Genomic DNA, 22,976 nt, shown 5'->3' on the forward strand with positions numbered 1-22,976 from the left:
AAGATGATTCAGAAAGGTTATATCTATCATTTGGTCCGTGTGCACGACACTAAAGCGGAGACACCTACTCTCCAATCAGTTCCAGTTGTCAATGAATTCCCGGATGTATTTCCAGACGAGCTTCCAGGTCTTCCGCCTGAACGGGAGATAGATTTCACGATAGATCTGTTGCTAGATACGCAGCCCATATCCATTCCTCCTTACAGAATGGCACCTGCATAACTAAAAGAATTGAAGGAGCAGCTGAAAGATCTACTGGACAAAGGCTTCATCAGACCCAGTACGTCACCCTGGGGAGCGCCGGTATTATTTGTAAGAAAGAAAGACGGGTCACTGCGAATGTGTATCGATTAGGCGACAGCTGAATAAGGTGACTATAAAGAATAAATATCTCCTCCCCCGGATTGATGATCTATTTGATCAGTTGCAGGGTGCTAAATATTTTTCGAAGATAGATTTGCGTTCGGGCTACCATCAGGTACGGGTACGGGAGGCAGATATTCCGAAGACTGCTTTCAGGACCCGGTACGGGCATTATGAATTCAGAGTGATGTCTTTTGGGTTTACTAATGCTCCAGCGGTATTTATGGATCTGATGAATCGGGTATTCCGGCCGTTTCTTGATATGTTCGTGATTATGTTTATTGATGATATCTTAGTTTATTCATGATCAGCAGAGGAGCATTCAGATCATTTGAGGACAGTACTTGACACACTTCGGCAACAAAAATTATATGCTAAATTCTCCAAATGTGAATTTTGGTTGACATCTGTGGCATTCTTGGGGCATATTGTCGGAGCAGATGGTATTCGGGTCGATACGCAGAAGATTGAAGCAGTACAGAATTGGCCTAGGCCTACTACACCGACAGAGGTACGCAGCTTTCTGGGTTTGGCCGGATATTATAGAAGATTTGTGGAGAATTTTGCTTCTATTGCGGCACCATTAACAAAGCTAACTCAGAAGACAGCAAAATTTCAGTGGACTGATGCCTGTGAGCGCAGTTTCCAGACGTTGAAGGAAAAACTAATTACAGCTCCAGTTTTAGCTCTTCCAGAAGGGTCAGATGGGTACGTCGTTTATTGTGATGCCTCGGGTATTGGGATAGGTTGTGTGTTAATGCAGCACGGTCGAGTCATAGCATATGCTTCCTGGCAGCTCAGACCGCATGAGAGAAATTATCACACTCATGATCTGGAATTGGTCGCGGTAATTCATACTTTGAAGATATGGCGGAATTATTTATATGGGGTTCACGTTGATATTTATACGGACCATAGCCTCCAGTATATTTTTAAACAAAAGGAGCTGAATTTGCGGCAGACAAGATGACTTGAATTATTGAAAGATTATGACGTCGATATTCTGTATCACCTTGGGAAAGCCAATATGGTAGCTGATGCACTGAGCCGCAAGTCCATGGGCTGTTTGACTGACGTGCAGCCTGATAAGAAAGAATTGGTTCGTGAGATTCATCAATTAGCCAGCCTTGGAGTCCGTTTGGCAGATTCTGTAGATACTGGGGTTTCTGTTCGAGCAGTTGCTGACTCATCAATTATGGAAGAGGTAAAGCGACGTCAGTTCGAAGATCCTATTCTGGTACAGTACAGAGATGTGGCCCTTAATAAAGAAAAGACTTCATTCGAAATTTGGCCTGAAGGGGTATTATTATATGGAGGCAGATTATGTGTACCGGACGTTGCAGGGTTACGACTAGGGTTGTTCAAAACCGACCGCTACCGATAACCCAACAGCAAAACTGGCTTATTGGCTTATTAGTATTGGGTTATCGGATTAGCGGGTGGGGAATGAATTTAAATTTTATAATTAACGGCTTATCGGTGCGGGGGACGGATTACTCAATTTTCTTATTGGGTAAACCGTTAACCCGTTAAGAATCTATTATATTTTATTATATTTTTATCCCTAAAAATATAAAATATGTATGGTAATTATAATTTCTAAACATATAAAATATGCATGGTAATTGTAATTTGTAAACTTAAAATAAGCCTCAACAGGCCAAACCCATTTAATTAATAAGACAACCCATTTAGTAAATAAGGCTGCAATAGTTGCAACAGCCCATTTAGAAAATAACCCTCATTTTACTAAAGAATAGGAACTGCTGTAATGCTGTCATTTTCCACTCAACTCATTTTCCACTCAGACGCTTAGTGCTGTCATTTTCCACTCAACTCATTTTCCACTCAGTTGAACTAATGGATTCCTAGGGTTTTTTTTTTTTTTTTGCTTTTTACACGGCGTCAAGACTGAAGAGAAGATCGCAAAATTGGGTTGCATTTGTTATTAAACCACAAGTCCACAACAACTCAGCAACTGCTAGTCTGCTACCACACGCAAGGTAAATTTCGAGTTTTTTTTTCCACTTATGATCGTAAATTCGTAATGGGTTTTCCCCTTCTGATCCATGGGGTTTCCTCTATTTTGCAACTTTTAGAATTCTCCCTAGTCAATACTCCATAAAGACACATATTTCCTAGTATTAGCAAGTAGCAACTTCAAGTTCACACCACGGTTTGATAAAATCAAAAACTACAAATCAATTTATTTGGCTCAATACATGAACTGCAAGGTCTTGTGTGATCGATTTATTTTTGCAAGAGTTTCATTTGGCTTGACTATCTGTTCATCTATTTCCAGCCCTGTGATGTAAAGTTGTTGCATTTTTTGCTCTGTTTCTATTTTCAATTTTGCTTCCACTACCATAATGTGTCTATGTTGTATTTGGATTAACAAATTCTCTATTTTTCTGTGCTATGTGTATTTTCCGTTACTATTTGTTGTGCCGATCATATTTTGCCTGTTCTAATTTTGGTTGTTTATTGAATTGTTTTTCTTATTACATGGACTCAAAGTCTTAAACTTATAACATGGCTGAAAAAAGTGATAAGGTGATAGGTGAAAGTGAGGCTTCAAATGCAGTAAGTCATGCTGAGATAACTCTGTCAACTAGTGCTAAAAAAATGAGAAAAAGGTATGTTGCTTGGGATCATTTTACAGAAGTTGAAACTTCCGAAGGTACGAAAGCAAAATGTAGCCATTGCTATAAGTTGTACTATTTTAAGTCAAGAGATGGTACGTCGACTCTTCTTGGTCATTTGTTGACATGTCCTAAACTTCCTACTCCTCTTGTTGATAAAAAATAATCAACCATAGGCTTTAAATCTATTTCGGGGGGTAGTTAAGGTGATATAGCTGCTGTCTCTTGGAAATTTGACCAAGAAGAGTGTAGGAAGGCTTTATGTCGTATGGTAATAGTTGATGAGCTTCCTTTTAGCTTTGTCGAAAAAAGAAGGTTTTAAAGAATTTATGAAAATGGCTCAACCTCATTTTTGGATCCCTTCCCGTAGTACTGTAACTAGGGACTGTTTTAATCTATTTAATGAAGAAAAGCAAAAGTTGAGGAGGTATTTTGTAGAAACCAAAAAAGAGAATTTGTATTACCACTGACACATGGACTTCTATACAAAGAATCAATTACATGTGTATCACTGCCCATTGGATCGATAGTGATTGGAACATGCGCAAGAAAATACTTAATTTTTGTCCTATTATTAGCCATAAAGGTGAAGATATGGCAAATGGTATTAGTAGGTGCTTACGTGAGTGGGGGATAAATAAGATCTTTACTGTCACAGTTGATAATGCAAGCTCAAATGATGTGACAGTAAAAGAATTGTCTAAGCAATTAACAAAAATGGGAACTAATTTGATGAACGGTAATCACCTTCACGTGAGGTGTATGGCTCATATCATGAATCTTGTTGTCCAGGATGGTTTAAAAGAATGCTCTTTGTATATTGAACGTGTTAGACATGCAATTAGATATGTTAGGCAGTCTCCTGCGAGGTTGAAAAGATTTAAAGAAAGTTGTGACGATGAACAACTCAGTTGCAAAAAATCTTTATGTTTAGACGTTCCAACTAGGTGGAATTCCACCTATCTGATGTTGAGTAGGGCTGTTGAATTTGAGAATGCATTTTCAAATTATGCTTCCCGTGAAATTGGCCTAAGACATTATCTTGAAAATTCGTATGTTGAAATTGGAATCACTGCCGGTGAACTTTTGAGTAGTGATTGGGTCCATGTGAAAAGAATTACGAGATTTCTTGAGATATTTTATCTTCTTACTTTGAAAATATCTGGATCACGTTATGTTACGTCAAATATTCATTTTCTTGAAATTTGTGCGGTTGCTGTTTATTTGAATCAATTGATGGCAAGCGAAGACACTGGTTTAAGCGATATGGCAAAAAAGATGCAAGAAAAATTTAATAAGTATTGGGGAGATCCAGCAAAAATGAATAAGATAATTTTCATTTCGTGCATTTTAGATCCTCATTACAAGCTTGAATCAGTTAGCTATGCACTTGTAAAGATATTTGGGGAAAAAGGGCCATCTATACAAGCAGAAGTAAAGAAGTACATGACTTCATTATTTAGCGAGTATGTAAAATCCAACTCAAAAGGCAACGTGCTTGCAGAATCTTCACCTTGCTCTTCACTGGACACTTCTACTTTCGGGCTTTCTAGCAGTCAAGTAAGTACCCAAAGTACAGGACTTTTAGAATCACTCATGAAAGATCTAAAGAACTATAAAACAGCGAGTGGACGTGTGGATGCTAGAACGGAGTTAGATAAATATTTTGGTGAAGAAACTGAGGATGATAGTAAAGAATTTAACATCCTAGACTGGTGGAAAATGAACTCAGCTAGATTTCCTATTCTTGCTGAGATGGCTCGTCATGTATTAGCTGTACCAGTTTCAAGTGTGGCATCTAAATCTGCATTTAGTACGGGAGGACGTCTTCCTAATTCATTTAGGAGTTCATTGACTCCTAAATTAATGCAAGCTCTAGTGTGTCTTCAAGATTGGCTTCGAAGTGAAAAATTAAAACAACCTGTTAGCGTTGAGGAAGATCTTGATAATCTCGAGCAGCTTGAACAAGGTAATAATACTTTTTATTATATTTGTTGTATATTATTGTTGTAAATGGTTTATACTTATTACATGACTCATTATGATAATTTTCTCTTCAGATTTAGCCAGCGCTGGAAAAGACCCTACTGTAGTTGACATATAGTACAAGGTGACTTTCATAATGTTCTGTTATCTTCTCGTTGTTTGTTTGAATGCACTTAAAATTTTACATATTAACAATTTTGTTTTTTATTGTAGGATACTTTCTGGTTGCTGCAATAGAAAAAGCACCAGCAGTTATGCGAAAGAAGTTATGCAAGGAAAAGCTCTTATGTACTGAAAGAAGTTGTGCAATTATGTTTTGGTTCTTGTTAGTTCTTCCAACAATGTGATGCTCTACTGAGTCTGGGGGGGCTCCTTTGCTTTTGTGATATTTTGTATTATGAACTAAGAAAAAGCACTTGCAACTGCAAGGGACAAATTAACACGTGTTGGTAACTGGTAAGTGTATAAAATTTTGAAAGTGATGATTACTTTTGCCTTTTCATTAGTATTAGAACTGCAGATTGGACATAAATTTTGCCTGATGACTTGTGCTAGACTTATAAGAGCATTTTGGTAACCCATACTTAACCGATACACCGCCCGATAACCGTCCGATAATTGTTAATTCGATACCGAACCAACCGTTATCTTATAGGTTGGCTAGCGGATTAGTACTTTTAAAAGCCGATAACCGTTAAGCCGAACCGTTAACATAATAATCCATCCGATCCGCCCGATAAGCAGCCCTAGTTACGACGGCAAATTATGGGCGAAGCGCATAATGCTCGGTATTCTGTTCATTCTGGTTCCACAAAAATGTACCACGATCTTAAATGTTTATAATGGTGGGACGGTATGAAAAGGAATATTGCAGAGCTTGTTGGCTAATGCCCAAATTGTCAGCAAGTCAAGATCGAGCATCAAAAGCCCGACGGATTATTACAGGAAATGGAAATCCCAGCTTGGAAATGGGAAATGATTAATATGGATTTCGTTGTAGGGTTTCCGCGCACTCCACGCAGGTATGATTCTATTTCGGTTATTGTGGACAGGTTGACGAAATCAGCCCATTTTCTTCCGGTCCGTACTACTTACTCGGCTGAGGATTATGCTAGATTGTATATCAACGAAATAGTAAGACTTCACGGGGTTCCTGTGTCTATTATCACCGACAGAGGAGCCCAGTTTACAGTGAATTTCTGGCGATCATTCCAGGAAGGATTGGGGACTCAGGTGAGTCTTAGTACAACATTTCATCCTCAGTCCGACGGACAGGCCGAGCGCACTATTCAGACACTGGAAGATATGTTGCGGGCCTGTGTTATTGATTTCAGAGGTAGCGGGGATGATTATTTGCCACTTATTGAATTTGCTTATAATAATAGTTATCATTCCAGTATCCAGATGGCGCCGTATGAAGCCCTATATGGTAGGAAATGCAGATCTCCGATTGGTTGGTTTGACGTGGGCGAAACTAAACTGATTGGGCCAGATGTGATTCAGCAAGCAGTTGATAAAGTGAAACTTATTCGGGAACGGTTATTGGCTACCCAGAGTAGACAGAAATCATACGTAGATAAACGACGCCGACAGTTAGAGTTCGAAATTGGCGACTGGGTATTTCTGAAGGTATCGCCTATGAAGGGTGTAATGAGATTCGGTAAAAAGGTTAAGCTTAGTCCGCGGTATATCGGGTCGTATCAGATTATTCGGAAGATAGGTGAGGTTGCCTATGAGCTAGAATTACCGTCCGATCTGGAGGCAGTACACCCGGTATTTCATGTATCCATGCTCCGTAAATGTGTTGGTGATCCTGATAGAATATTCCCAGTAGATGATATTCAGGTGACGGGGGACCTATCTTATGAAGAGCAACCCGTAGCTATTCTGGATTGTCAGGTGAGGAGGCTGCGTACCAAGGATATACCGTCTGTTAAGGTCTTATGGCGAAACAATAATAAGGAAGAAATGACCTGGGAAGCAGAGGACGAAATGAAGAAGAGATATCCTCACCTGTTTCTTGTGCCTTCAGGTAATTTAAATTCTGTTATTGTTACATTAATTAATAAATACTTCGTGTGCGTCGCCCAATAGAGAACCTCCCCTAAAACGTTGGTAAGATCTATAAGGCTAACTTAACATTCGAGGACGAATGTTCTAAAGGGGGGGGGGGGAGAATGTTATATCCCGCGTTTTTGCGCATTTGAAAAATTTAGAATAATCTTGCTTTGTAGGAAATGAAGGCTATGTTCTTGTTTTATTTAATATATGTGTGATATTCATGAAAAATATTGTTGCGAAAATACGGAGGAAGGCCAAGGGAAAATTGAAATTTTATAAATTAGTTTCGTGAATTGCAAATAAGATTTATGACTACTTGGGCTCAATAAATAAAAAGAGAAAATGAGGCCCAAGTGTATAAGGGTGGCCGGCCATGTGCCTTGGCCCAAGCCCAAATAAATAGTCATGTGACTAATTATATATATACATATTCATCCATTAGAAGGTTCAAGAAACAAAACAAAACTTGAAGGCATCAAGAGAAAGGCCATTCGGCCGAAAGCTTAGAGAAAAAAAAATTCTAGTTCTTCAACCTTCATCCAAAAATGTCGTTCTTCTTGAATCCTTAGTAAGTTCAAGACGCTTTTCGACATGGTATAATTAGTTTAGCGAGAGGACGACGTTTGTGGCAAGTGGAAAATTGAAGAAAAAGGTAAGAATTTATTCTTTTATGTTATGGAAGAAGTATATATGTTATAACGATTAGAATTGAATGAAAATTTTGGAATTGTAATGTGTGTGTGCATGACCGTGTGGGTGTGTGAAAGGGGTGTGTGGCCGTGAACTATAGGGTAGTGAAGGGAAGGTGAAATGAAATTCATTTAGTGTGTTAGATGTGTCGTTGTGACATTTATGACGTAAATAAAGGTTTAACGATTGAAGTCGGCATTGAAATTGGTTGTATGACGTTATGGGGAATTATATGTTTTTAATATGGTTTTTATGTAACTATGAAAGTAGAATTCAAAAATGTGGATTATGGTTGTCATTCATGAACTTGGAAGAAAACAATGTGACTTTGTTGTTTTGTTGCATTTGTAGAAGCTTCGGATGGAATATGGGATTGGCGGGATTGTTTGAATCCTTGAGTATTGCTTGAAATGTTATTAAATTGTGTTTGAATAACCTTGAATTAGTAAATGAATATGAGAACGTTGATATTGGGTTGGAAGTGTGAAGTTGGGATGAGAATTGTTGCATAATGTAAAAAGGAAGAACATTTATGTTAGAATGTATTTTGTTGTGATTCTTGATGTTGTTGTTATTGTTGTGGGTGTTGTTGTTGATTATGGCCAAGTTAATTCTCGGGGATGTTGAATTTATAGGGGAAATGTTGCCGAAATTTAGGTAGACAAATATGGATTTAAGTTTGAATTCTTAAAAGCTTGTAACTCATATTTGGTAACTATGACCAATTGTAGATTTTGGTGGAAACGGGAGTTGAGCTCGGACGAGCGTAGGACGCGAATAAGGTATGTAAAGCTATCCCTTTCCTTTTTTTGGCATGTCCTAGATATACTAGGTTGAGATTTGAGCCTCGGGGACAATTCTGTTCATGAAAATCCGAATTTGATTTTGGGTACTATTCATTCAATGTAATTGAACTATAATTCTTATGTTTTGTTAGAAAAATGATCAAACATCCGTAACTTTCACAAACGTAATCGGATCGCTCTGAAACTTTCATGGATGACTCCATAGAGCCTAATGTTCGTGATTCATGTACGCCACCTCGACTTGACCCGAGGTGGGCCCACTATCCCCGAGACTTCCTTCGTTTGTCCTATCCTACTTACTTTTGTATAATGTTAAAAAGGAACTTTTGTTTATGATTCTAGCTATCAAAGAATGATGTTTTAGTGGCTCCATTATATTCTAATATATACTCTGAATTACAAATTCGACTTCAGAAATATTTTTGTGAGACAGACCCCATATGGTCCGGTTATTCAAGCTAGATTACCTAAAATTGTTGTTATATGATCATACTAAGTCTTTACCATTATTTTACATGTAAATTGCATTAGTTTCTCACTACTCCGCTCGTGCATGTTATTACGATATCGTTCGCCGGATCCCGGGCCAATTTTGTGATCGTGTGTACTATAACATATTCGGCAGTATGATGTGTTACGGTTCCCGAGACCTCGCCATAGGGTCGGGTACCGTTTATGGACTTATGATGTGATATGGCATATGATATGTTCTGATGATATGATATATTGTGATGATATGTTATGTTGGGGTGTGTACGGAGATTTGAAACCTTGTGGAGTATGCTTTGTTGTGGCACCTGTGTCGGAGGGGTGACCACGTTCCTGAGCCTTATGCATGACTTCCTTTTATTTGTATATTATATATATATATATATATATATATATATATATATATATATATATATATATATATACCTATGTTTTCAGCACGGACCTTGATGTACTGATTCGATATTCACTTCTTGTACCCTTTTATTTCAGTTATAGTTTGGATTTGTGTACTCTATGCTTTACATACTCAGTACATATTTCGTACTGACCCTCTTTCTTCGGGGGCTGCGTTTCATGCCCGCAGGTACAGAGACTCGTGATCCGCCAGAGTAGGCCACACCTTTTGCCAGTACAGAGTGCTCCTTTTGATTCGGAGCCCATATTTTGGTATATATATTTGTTATGCATATATATTTCTTATTTGACTATTAGGGGTACGGCAGGGCCCTGTCCCGTCATATGTTTCCGTTTTGGTTTGTAGAGGCCTGTAGTCATATATGTGGGTAATGGGTCGTGTGTGTGTTTGTTCTGTTTGTGATTTGCGTCGTAATGCGATCCTGTTTGTTATAGCGGCCATGGTGGCCCATATGTTTGTATATGTGCATATATTCGGCGATGTGTTTTCCGCCGCCCCTTCTGACTTTGATATGACATTTTTGCACGTGCGACCGCTTAAGATAATATTTGCTTCCAATCTGTTTAAAAAGGATTAATGTGAAATCTGAACTAAATTGGAATATGACGAGTTAGTATGTAAGTCTGTTTGGGGTGTCCAAGTAGGGCACCAGTCGAGGCCCACGGGGCTGGGTCGTGACACTCCGATTGTCTTCGAAGATTTGATGCAAATCCTTAAAAGTTCAGGATAAAGTAAAGTAAATGATGTCTCCGGTTGTTTTCGGAGATTTGATACAAATCCTGTAAAGTTCAGGACAAAGTAAAGTGAGTGATGTCTCCGGTTGTCTTCGGAGATTTGGTGCAAATCATGTAAAGTTCAGGATAAAGTAAAGTGAATGATGTCTCCGGTTGTCTTCGGAGACTTGATGCAAATCTTGTAAAGTTCAGGATAAAGTAAAGTAAATAACCGGAGACTTAATGCAATTCCCGTAAAGTCCGGGGTAAAGTTGTTAAAGTAAAGTGAATGATGTCTCCGGTTGTTTTTTGGAGATTTGACGCAATTCGTGTAAAGTTCAGGATAAAGTTGTTAAAGTAAAGTGAATAATGTCTCCGATTGTTTTCGGAGACTTGATGTAATTCCTGTAAAGTTCGGGATAAAGTTGTTAAAATAAAGTGAATGATGTCTCCGGTTGTTTTCGGAGATTTGATGCAAATCCTGTAAAGTTCAGGACAAAGTAAAGTAAATGATGTCTCCGGTTGTTTTGGGAGATTTGGTGCAAATCCTGTAAAGTTCAGGATAAAGTAAAGTGAATGATGTCTCCGGTTGTCTTCGGAGACTTGATGCAAATCCTGTAAAGTTCAGGATAAAGTTGTTAAAGTAAAGTGAATGATGTCTCCGGTTGTTTTCGGAGACTTGATGCAATTCCTGTAAAGTTCGGGATAAAGCTGTTAAAGTAAAGTGAATGATGTCTCCGGTTGTTTTTGGAGACTTGATGCAATTCCTTTAAATTTGAGGATAAAGCAAAGTAAATGATGTCTCCGGTTGTTTTCGGAGACTTGATGAAATTCCTGTAAAGTTCAGGATAAAGTTGTTAAAGTAAAGTGAATGATGTCTCTGGTTGTTTTCAGAGACTTGATGCAAATCCCGTAAAGTCCGGGGTAAAGTTGTTAAAGTAAAGCAAATGATGTCTTTAGACTATGATGCCTTCGGTGTCCTGTTCTGGGGATGGACGAGCCAATGCAGTGTCCTACTGTGGGGCTGGACGATCCCGTGCCTTTTATCTCGAAATGCGCCATTAGTGGATGTCACGCCCCGAACCATGGCCTGAACGTAACACGGCACTCGGTGCCTGACTGTATGTGACCGAGCGAACCACATGGCTTGCTGAATCATCATGATACATAACATAAGCAGAATATAACGTGAATGTATGATGAGCCTTTATAAAACGTAGTAAGTCATAATACTTAATAAAATACTTGTGTAAACATAAGTGAGCCAAAATGGCTATACGACTCCAAATGTCTGACATGACATAACTGACTTGTCTAGTCTATGAAACCTCTATCATGAGTCTGACTGGAAAACATACTTACTGGGACAAGGCCCCCAACATACCTTTAGTTGCAAAGCTAAATAAAGAAATACAATGTTTAAACCCCGAATGAGATGGGGCTCACCAATAAGCTGGTACGTGCAAATCCTAATGAGCAGAAGCGTCGTCCTGTAAATCCGTACCTGCATCGTGAAATGCAGGCCCCCGGGCAATAAAAAGGGACGTCAGCACATTGAATGTACTGGTATGTAAAGAAACCGAAAGAAACAACATGAGACATGGAATAACATGATAAGAACTGAAACTGAAAACTTGGACATGAACATGATCATGAGCATGAGTACACACACACACACACACACACACACACACACACATATATATATATATATATATATATATATATATATATATATATATATATATAACATGAGCAAAACATGATAAGTAGGGAGAGCATTTCATAAACCGACACATTATATCACCACGTGGATACGTGGAGTCTGGTACCTCGCCGGACCAGCAGAGCCCCTATACCTTTCCAGGGTATAAGGTGGTAACGTGCCTGATGGATCCATTCAATGTAAAATTAAGGTATCGTCCTAACTAGGCGGAGCGATCCTTGTCCTATGGTGGCTACATAGTTTCAGGCTATCTAAGCCTTCTCGGTAATTCGTGCAACTCCCAAAAAGATGAACATAATATAATTGGCTAAGAAGCCCATGATTTTCGTGAATTAACTTGTAATCATGATTCCACGAAATAACTTGTAGCATGGTTTCGTGAATTAACTTGTACTTGTCTTGTAATCATGATTTCACGAAATAACTTGTAAACATGGTTTCATGAAATAACTTGTAAAAATAGTTTCATAAGATAACTTGTCATAGTCTTGCAAACATGTTCTTGATTCATGAGTAATAAGAATAGTTCGTAATCATATATATAATTGACGTGAAAACATGTTTGTAGCTTGCTAGATAAAATCATAAAGTTTCATGTAAACATAATGAGAACACATGAGGAAGAATTCATGATTCATGGATTAAGCTGGGGTTCCTAATAACCGTAATGGAAGATTAGGAATACAATAACGAATATAGATACAAAATTCATATACATAAATATGGGCTACCAATATGTTGGGTTTAATGCCCTAGGATTTGAACTTCATGGATTTTAAGAAACGGATCATGGGGAAGAACGTAGAAATTCCCACATGTGGATGGAAGTTCTACATACCTTAACTTCCTGCTTTTGAGCGTATCACAATGTCCTTCAATCCCTTCAACTTTAATCTATAGCAATACAGGTCATAGGGACTCTAAATTAGCAACAAAATCCATGCTTTGTTCATCTAAGCATTTTATCAAACACTTGGTGGGCATAAAGCTCCACAACCTTCATTAATGGTGTTTTCTTCACCCAATCCCCATTCTATTACTTCTAGTTGATTCTACAATCTCAATTAGATGTAATTGACATCATTCTTCATCATCCATATGAATACAACAATCCCAAGTCAACAATCCAAAAACCCTAGCATATTTCATATAATTCTCTTTATCAAACCCATTTACTATTCTCCCAAAAATTCATCAATTTACAACTATAAATGATTAGGGAGTAGAAACATTACCTTTTTGAAGTTCAATCCTCTTGAATTCGGGTTCTAGGATTTTCCATATCCAACAATAATGTTCCAATCACACTCTATGGATTTGAAGGGTTTACTTAAGTTAGAAAGGGATTTGGGACTTGGATTCAACCTAGAATTATGATAAAAACATATCTTGGAAGTTCTTGAAGTTTGAGACTTGTTTTATTTGAATTTGGATTGAGACTTGGATTCAACCTAGAATTATGATAAAAACAATTCCAGTGATTTGGACATTCCGTGCTCATTTTACGGTGGTCTGTGTCAATTTGACGGACCGTATAACTGTTTGACGGACCGTCAAAATGGACCGTATAACTGTTTGACGGACCGTCAAAATGGACCGTAAATCTGCCCAGCAAAATATCAGTTTCTGTGACCATTTTACGCTGGTCTGTGTCAATTTGACGGACCGTCAAATTGTTTTACGGCCGTCAAAATTTCCTACGGACCGTCAAATGGTTCGTAGAAATTTTCTACTCAGACTGTCTGTCGTATAATGGCCATAACGTTTTGTACATAGCTCTGTTCAAGGCCCATAATATACCGTTGGAAATCTATTTCAAAGGGATACAACTTTCATCAAGGAAGTTTTCCCAAATTCCAAATTAATAATGGGGTTATGGTCGTTGGAAGTAAGACCTTCTATAAACTCACTTGCAAACATGCCCCGTAGAGTGATTTTCAACTTTGTTTTGCCCAAAGACTCTTCTCATGTCTTGATTGGGTTTCAAACACCATTTATACTCTACTCAAATTGGGTTCATTATACCCCCATCTTATAAGACAAATCTTAACCCGAATGCACGAGGTGTTACAGTGGAATTTTTTAGGGGCCCCTCAAAAATTCTGTCCCAGTTTGGAAAAAAAAACAAAAAAAAATTCTCATACTTCCCGCGAAATGTGATGTGCCCTTGCGGAATTTTTGAAGTTTACTAAAAAATGTTGTCCCAGTTTCATGCTTTAGCGGAGAAATATGAGGATTTTTTTTATGGTGAGACCAGATGTAGATACCCTGTAGAGTTAGTAACAACACAACAACATTTGAACTATATTTACTGTGCAATATAAACAATTAAGAAAAATAGCAAAATCATGAAAACAAAAATCTAGCAAAAGTGAAAAATATTTAGTTATTTTTTTTAATAATAACAATGATTGATATAACATGCCTCGACTTCAGTTGGTACCAATAATTAGTATTGTGCATAAGAATCACCATTTTTTATCGTCCAAGATCGACTTATTGGTAATTCCTACAGCTTCAAGTGGTACCTCAGACATACCTAAGTATCGACAAGCTTTATTCGTCTTGCTTCAAGTAAAGGTTTTGAATTATACCTATCCTCATGTTTCACGTACCCTCGCTAGGAAGAAAGTCCTTTTTTCACACATATTTAGTATTTTTTTTTTAACTTTGGGATGTCTAGAGAAGTACACTCATACTCAGAAAGATGTTCAATACATGCAATTATGATACCATAAGCTTGGCCGTTATGTAAGTATCTGATAACGTCCAAATCCACTCCTCAAAGAGAAAGTGTACACGGTCGTATGTAATATAATTTACCCAACTATGAGTCGGGGTCGATCCACAGAGAATAATATGCTAGGCGATTAAGAAAGTAAGGAACTTTCACCAACTAAGCTAAAGCCAAACGATAGATAATATTTTGGTTTTTGGAGAAAATTATAACTAATGCAAAAATATAAACTAACCTAGAAAGCGAGTAAAATGATTAATGACCACAAGCATGGATAAAAAGGAAATTGCACTCAAGTAACAATCCAATGTATTTCACGATTTTACAACTAAGAGCGGGTTTATGTTAATAGATAATGATTTCTAAAATCTCATTAAAAGTCTTCCAACCAAATCAATGAATTTCACTCTAAGCTTTTCCAAGCCTTAGAGTGTGATATTGAGCACAATCAATTTAACCTCAAGTAACTATTCTCTTCCGAGCTCAAGTTATTAGATGGGTTTAATGACCCAAATTCTTGTTAATTAATCTTTCCCAACCTAGATTTCCTCTTCCGAGCTCAATCTAAGTAAATGGGTTAGTCGTAGGGTTAGCTAATCCCTCTGGAAACATTCAAGAACGAGATTAATTAAATCAACAAAGACTCATTTCAATAGCAATAAAAATCATTCAATACATAAGCATAACAAGAGTTTCAAATTAAACCAAACTTTAATCAAGAATATTTTCATAAACAAGATTCAAGTAATTGAATAGAAAGCTACACACTTAGATAATCAATACAAAGCAAGAAATTGAAGAAATGAATTAAAGGTTTAAGAAATGCTCAATCAAATCTTCAAATCTTCAACCCCAAAGTGTGGTGTAGAAACCCAGTTTCCAAACTTGATGAAAACTGCCAAAGATGTTAATGATATACCCCAAGTCTCTCTTTTGTAGCTGCCCTAATTTTTTCAAGTTCAAAAAATGACAAAATATGCCCCAGATTTCAATTTTTGCAGTTCTGCCCGTTTTTTGCAGTTTTGTCCCGGTTTTGCAAAACTGTGCAGTTTTTGTCCATTTTGGCCTCTTTTTGACTTTATTTTCGCTTGGTTTCTTCTGATCACTTCTAAATCACATAAACCTATAAAATGGAAGTAAACGATATTAAATGCACTATTTTTTTAATCAAAACATAGCAACAATCTAAGATTAAAGAAGAAATAAGTTGGTAAAATACCAACTTATCAAACTCCCAAACTTAAACTATTGCTTGTCCTCAAGCAAATCAAATTATAATTTCCTTCAAAGGACTCCATTCAAAAGTGCACCAACATCATACCAAGTCAAAAAGGTCTACTTTAAGCACAAACACATGACTTTGATTGGTACCAAACACATGACTTTGATTGGTACCAACAATTAATCCAAAACATATGAATCGCCAACTTCTTCTCAAAACTTCATTTTCATTTAAAGTGCTCAAACACCATGTTAATCAAAGTAGAAATCACGTCATGACACTAAAGCTTCAAAATTTGTCTTATTATCACAAAACAACTTTCTTTTGTTCATTCCTCTCAATTGGAAAATGGAAAAAATTCGCAACTTAAATTCTCATGTGCCATCACACTCATGAGAGAATCCCACACTTAGAAAATATAATTCAAATGAGATATCAAATAGAAAGAATTAACTCTCTCTCACACAAAGATGTTCAAATGCACACAAGTAGTACCATAAGCTTGCCCTTCACGTATTTCTCCACTAATGTAGACACACTTGGTTCAAAATCAATTAGGACTTAAACGGGTTATAATTTAGGCTTTTGGTTAAGGTAGGGCACAATTTGGGTAAAGTGACTCAAAACCTCCCTAAGCACTACAATTTTCAACATTCAAAGCACACTTCCTTTGAAATTTTTCCACTCATTTTTTTTATTTCACCACTTAGTCTTCCCATTAATCACAACTCTTTATTCTTCCTTCATTTTTCTTTTCCTTTTTTTTCTTTTTCAAAATAACAAGGAAGTTTTCAATTTTTTTCCCACCTTTTCACCTTTAAAGTAACTCCCACATAATAGTTTTTTCCAACCATCACCCCCAAACTTAGGCTTTTAGCCTATGTTTGCACTTTCAAGGAGGTAGAGTACCAAAAGATGAATCAATGAACAACAGGGTAAAGCTTGTAACATGGTTGTCAAAGAAAAGGTTAAAAGGTTCAAAAGGGGTTAACTAGGGAAAACATGCAAGGGTAGGATATTTAAGGCGCAAAAACGATCCAAGGAAGGCCTAACATCATTTTTTAAACCAAGTGTAGTCTAGGATTTCGCCTTGAAATATATTCCGGGCAAGTTCTAGACCACAAGTAATGCAAAAGAACTCACAAAAACCTCACAACATGTGGCACATGCAAACTCAAGTGAAATATGCATCCAAAAAACAATTGAACAAAATGAACTCACAAAGTCAGTCATAGCCTAAAGAGACTAATTAGTGAGAGTAAGAGTCAAAAATTGAATCTAAAAGTCACAACAAGAATCCTTACTTCAATCGTTTTTTTTTTTCAGTGGAACATTTTGCGGCCCATGGTGCGTCCCGCAAGTTGAGTTTGCGGGACTGCAGGCCAAACACATATCATGTCAGAAGGTGGCTAGTTACATAATGCGGCTTAGCATGTTGAACATGCGAAGCTGCAGTGACACCGCAAACTCTGATCCATTCATCATCATTTTTTTTTTCAAAAATCAAGAATTCATACGCCAAGGTTTAAATAAGTTGGTACCAAGCAAGCCAAAATTGGTCAAGGGGAACACCATTTTTACTCTGAAATCACCTAACTAAGAACAGAAATAAAATAATAAAAGTGACTAATCCACAACATGCCAACAAAAAAGTTTTTAAACTTTAAGCAAGTTCCATTTGTAACAACTATCCACAAAATAAGTCCGGCAAAGGCACACAATCAAATATAACCAAAATATAATGTGTTACCACATGTCACCCCCAACTAAAAATATTGCAGTGTCCTCACTCCACAATGACAAAAAAAAATTGAACAGTTTTTTTTTTGCAACTGGACAGTTCTGCAGAAACTGGACAGTTCTGCAGAAACTGGACAGTTTTGCAGAAACTGTTCAATTTTGCAAAAACTGTGCAAAACAGTCCTGTTAACAATGTTGCAATTTTCAGCAGCTACTAGTTTGGGGCTGTCCGGAAATCCGACCTGCTCAAAACAACTCCAAAAAATCTGAAACTTTGCAGATTAGTCAAAAACCATAAACTAAACTATTCTAAAAAATAAAATTTCAAAAACGATTTAAAATTTTTAAAACGATGGGTTGCCTCCCACCAAGCGCTTAAGTTACGTCGCGGCACGACAGTTATATTTACTACATTTCCCTTCATTTGGAAGATATGAATTTGCGCCCCAACTTTGAATCAAGATTCCGGTGATGCTCGTGAGGCGGTGGTAGGAAAGCAAAGAAGCCAACTCTCGGGTGTCGCATTTTGCACTTCTTGACCCGTAAGTAAGGCATGTCATTTTATCTTCTTGGCATAGCAAACTTCAAAATGAAAAACTTTGTTCTTCATCTCCAAAATTCTCCATAGGCTCGGTTAGTTCAACTTTTTCACTAACCAAGCATAATGTTGAAAAATGGTTGGAATGCGGTCTAAGGCGCGCCATTTTCAAATTCGCTCCATTTTTGACATCCTCGCCCACAAATGAACTAGAGTCCTCAAAAATTACTTTGTGAACCTTTTTATTCAACTCTAATATCATTTCTTCAATCTCGGCATCTTGCATTATTTTTGGATTGGTCAGTTGGCAATTCACCATTAGCTCATGAAAATCGATCTTGACATTTTCTTCATTGGAAACCAACTCAAAATTACAATCCATGGTCCTTTGATATTGAGCATTACATGTTTCAATCTTTGCATTCAATTCGGCCTCCAATTTCCGGATAGCAATTTCAAGTAGCTCCATCTCTTGACTTTGCTCAACATGCATTTTTAGAAATTCTTCCATCATTCGTGAAATGCCTTCACGGTGATCTCCATAGACTTCAAGTTGTTGAGCTTGATTCATTAGCCAATCTTAGCTCAAAATTTCCATTTTTTCAAGTTTTGCTTCATTGTAAGAGTTGTCCAACTCTTGTAAAAATCCATCCATGGTGAGATACACCTTTTGGACAGTTTCATCATCTCCATGTTAAACTTCTTCCCATAATTTGGTCAAGACTTGCCCATATTTTTCATTCCTCCCCATTATGCTTTTCAAAATTTCCTCAACTTCTTCTTTTTGAGAATTGGAGATTTCTTCTTCAAGATTTTGCTCTTCTTCTTCTTCAAGTTGAACCATTTCTTCAATTTCACAACTTTCGTTGTGATCACAAGAATTTTCGGGCTCATCTTTCAAATTTGAAATCTCTTCTTCAACCAATTCATTTTGAGGAGTAGACACCTCTATGACAATTGAGGAATTGGCATTCTCAAATGAATCATTCATTCTTTTCATAGCTTCTCCATTTTCTAAAACGGATTGTTGGACGAGTTTTCGCTCTTCCTCCATTTTAGCTTCTCGATCTAAGTATGTTTGGAGCATTGCCATGATGCCTTCATATCCGGTACTTTGTCCATCACTTGTCATGTCTTTGCCCCTATCAAACTCAAAAACACAACTAGCATTTTCGTTAGAACAACTTGGGAGAGGGGGAGCAAAATAATTAGGACAATCACCCCAATGTCCACCTTGACCACCACAGATATTACAAATATTCCCATCATAGGATTGAGACGGTGCACACATCTCTCTCCCGGGAGCATTTTCACGATCTTGCCAAAAGTGGGGTCCTCTAAAATATGGACATGAATCATCAAAATATGAATTGCAACCATCAAACACATTTTCATTCCAAGATGCCATAGAGACAAAAGTAAAAATAAAAGAAAAATTAAACACAAAACACACAAAAAAAATCACAAACACATTTTCACAAATATTCACAAGTTTGAACCAAAGCAAGTAAGCTAAAATCTCAAACTAACCGAAATATGCCAAATTGTTCCCCGCCAACGGCGACAAAATTAATAACGTCCAAATCCACTCCTCAAAGAGAAAGTGTACACGGTCGTATGCAATAGAATTTACCCAACTATGAGTCGGGGTCGATCCCACAAAGAACAATATGCTAGGCGATTAAGAAAGTAAGGACCTTCACCAACTAAGCTAAAGCCAAACGATAGATAATATTTTAATTTTTGGAGAAAATTATAACTAATGCAAAAATATAAACTAACCTAGAAAGCGAGTAAAATGATCAATGACCACAAGCATGGATACAAAGGAAATTGCACTCAAGTAACAATCCAATGTATTTCACGATTTTACAACTAAGAGCGGGTTTATGTTAATAGATAATGATTTCTAAAATCTCATTGAAAGTCTTCCAACCAAATCAATGAATTTCACTCTAAGCTTTTCCAAGCCTTAGAGTGTGATATTGAACACAATCAATTTAACCTCAAGTAACTATTTTCTTCCGAGCTCAAGTTATTAGATGAGTTTAATGACCCAAATTCTTGTTAATTAATCTTTCCCAACCTAGATTTCCTCTTCCGAGCTCAATCTAAGTAAATGGGTGAGTCCTACGGTTAGCTAATACCTCTGGAAACATTCAAGAACAAGATTAATTAAATCAACAAAGACCAATTTCAATAGCAATAAAAATCATTCAATACATAAGCATAACAAGAGTTTCAAATTAAACCAAACTTTAATCAAGAATATTTTCATAAACAAGATTCAAGTAATGGAATAGAAAGATACACACTTAGATAATCAATACAAAGCAAGAAATTGAAGAAATGAATTAAAGGTTTAAGAAATGCTCAATCAAATCTTCAAATCTTCAACCCCAAAGTGTGGTGTAGAAATCTAGTCTCCAAACTTGATGAAAACTGCCAAAGATGTTAATGATATACCCCAAGTCTCTCTTTTGTAGCTGCCCTAATTTTTCCAAGTTCAAAAAATGACAAAATATGCCCCAGATTTCAGTTTTTGCAGTTCTGCCCGTTTTTTGCAGTTTTGTCCCGGTTTTCCAAAACTGTGCAGTTTTTGTTCCATTTTGTCCTCCTTTTGACTTTATTTTCGCTTGGTTTCTTCCGATCACTTCTAAATCACATAAACCTATAAAATGGAAGTAAACGACATTAAATGCACTATTTTTTTAATCAAAACATAGCAACAATCTAAGATTAAAGAAGAAATAAGTTGGTAAAATACCAACTTATCAGTATCCACTAATGTGAGAACCCCTAGCATAGAATCACATAGGGCTTGTTATGGGTTTGCAATGTAGGCTTGGTAAAAGGGGAGGATATCATTTGGGTAAGGAGTGATTAATCCTTCCCTGAGCGTTGCACTATGGTTGTGCTTTGTATTTGTGTGCTCTGACATTGATCTGCTTCGTTTAGTGTCCCTTCCTTTTGTACTTGTGCGATTTCTTTTGCAAGTTGGAGCTTTTTTTTTTGTTTTTTTTTGGGAGTTCGGTATTGTATGCCCGAGACTCTGTGGGGATTAAGAGAATTGACCTGGGTTGTATGCTCGAAGTCTTGATGCTAATTCCAGGTTGTATGCCGGAGTGTGAAAAATAAAAAGGAATAACGGGTTGTATGTCCGAGATCCCGAATGACTTAGTTTTTTTTTTGGGCTCCTTCTTGCTTTGGAGGTCGTTCTTAGCCTTTGTTTTTTCTGAGACTGTTGAATCCCTTTTTTTTTTAATTGGAAGTTCAGCTCGGATCTCTATCCGCGGTTGCACGTTTTTAGTTCGCTCAGGGAGGTCGAGCCAAGAGAGGGATAGTGCGTGTAAGCACTCTGAAATGGTATAGGCTTATAATGTGGTTGCCAAAGAAAAGGCTTTAGGATCAAAGCGGAAATGCTAGGGACAATGTCATTTGGTAGGCTAGAAAGGCTCAAACGGGTCAAAGAAGGCCTACGATCATTTCCTATACCAAGTGTTACTCATAATTTATCCTGAGCAGACATTCAGGCCAAGTTCTAGATCACAATGCAATGCAATTGAACGCTATCTAAAGTTCACCTCACAATGCACATGAAACAATGAGGTTAGTTTTGTTCTTGTCTTACAAGCATGAAAGAAATTTTTTCAAGTGTCACTTAAAGTGTGAACGAGAGGTACCAAAAGAATCTATAGCTTACCACAAAGTCAGTCTAGTCCATCATGTTGATTGTTATTTGTTTCTTTCCGATACACATTCCTAACTGTGTTAGTACCAACCAAGTCAAAGATATGAATCTAATTTTTTTTTTGGTATTTTTTGAATAAGGGGTACCGAACCCAAGAAGGGTTGCCTACGTATCTCATCTTTGATGAGAATCAGGTGCGCGTAGTTCGTTCAAATAGGGTATAAAATGCATGATTAAGGAAAAAATATGGTAAATAAAACTTGTTAGTCAAAAAAGGACACTGATAAAGTGTATGAAAAAAATAGTAGATATGTACTTAAACAAATAAGGGAACAAGGGGAAGGGTATGCATAACGATTAAAATAAATACAGGCAAATAAAATAATAAACAAATACTCAAATAAAAACAAAATCCCTTAAATAACAAATTGAGTCCATGTGGTTAGAACCTCTTTCTCCCCAGCAGAGTCGCTGTTGACACCCAATTTTGTCCCGCCTCTCCTCCGAAATACCTATTTCGCGCTTCTAATATTTTTGGAAAAAATAAAAATATATATATTATGTTTACTATAATTATTAGCCTCTTATCAATACCGCTATTGCATTATTCTATTAATTATTCTTATTACTATTACCGCATTTTTATTATTATTATTAGTATTATTATTATTATCATTATTATTTATTACTATTATTACAAATTCATAATTTTTTATCATTTCGGCATTTTACCAGCTTACGCGCACGCATCGCATTTATCTTTGTATAATTAAATAATAGTATTTATCTTACTGTGGATTTTCGGAATATTATTACACGGCTATTACAACGCCATTTTTTATCTGAGCATTAATGTTTGCGCATTTCATGTCGATCAATATTTTAACACAAGTTATTTAAATAGGTCTCTTATTCAAATTTAGAAGCCGAACTATTTCTTGCACTCAGTTCGTGATTTGACTTACCGGACCCCAAATCAAAGTCCGATTAATCTCTAATATTTTTGGACTAGTCCACACCTCTTATCTCAATTTTTAGAATAATTCGTGTTTTAATTTATTAGCCTATTCTCTTAATACCCGGTCTAAAAAGAATTAACCCAGTCCATTTATGGACTGGGTCTGACCCATTTCGCACAAAATAAGGGTTTCCCC

The 22,976-nt window shown here is 36.9% G+C and overlaps 1 protein-coding gene across 1 annotated transcript; it reads left to right on the forward strand.

Moving 5' to 3' along the window:
* The first annotated feature begins 2,895 nt into the window (after positions 1–2,895).
* LOC132612654 (zinc finger BED domain-containing protein RICESLEEPER 2-like) lies at positions 2,896–5,338 on the forward strand. The gene is made up of 3 exons (XM_060326768.1): positions 2,896–2,999; positions 3,584–4,974; positions 5,205–5,338. Exons 1-3 carry the CDS (start codon positions 2,896–2,898, stop codon positions 5,336–5,338), a joined length of 1,629 nt encoding a protein of 542 aa, XP_060182751.1.
* The last annotated feature ends 17,638 nt before the right edge of the window (positions 5,339–22,976 follow it).

Source organism: Lycium barbarum, chromosome 10 (genome assembly GCF_019175385.1).
Source record: "Lycium barbarum isolate Lr01 chromosome 10, ASM1917538v2, whole genome shotgun sequence".
NCBI classification, from domain to species: domain Eukaryota; kingdom Viridiplantae; phylum Streptophyta; class Magnoliopsida; order Solanales; family Solanaceae; genus Lycium; species Lycium barbarum.

Bases quoted from the DNA above. Each gene is read 5' to 3' on its own strand.
- LOC132612654 (XM_060326768.1), top strand. From the start codon at position 2,896: ATGGCTGAAAAAAGTGATAAGGTGATAGGTGAAAGTGAGGCTTCAAAT. The intron at 3,000-3,583 runs GTATGTTGCTTG...TCCTATTATTAG, and splicing joins GCTAAAAAAATGAGAAAAAG to CCATAAAGGTGAAGATATGG. The intron at 4,975-5,204 runs GTAATAATACTT...TTTTTATTGTAG, and splicing joins TCTCGAGCAGCTTGAACAAG to GATACTTTCTGGTTGCTGCA.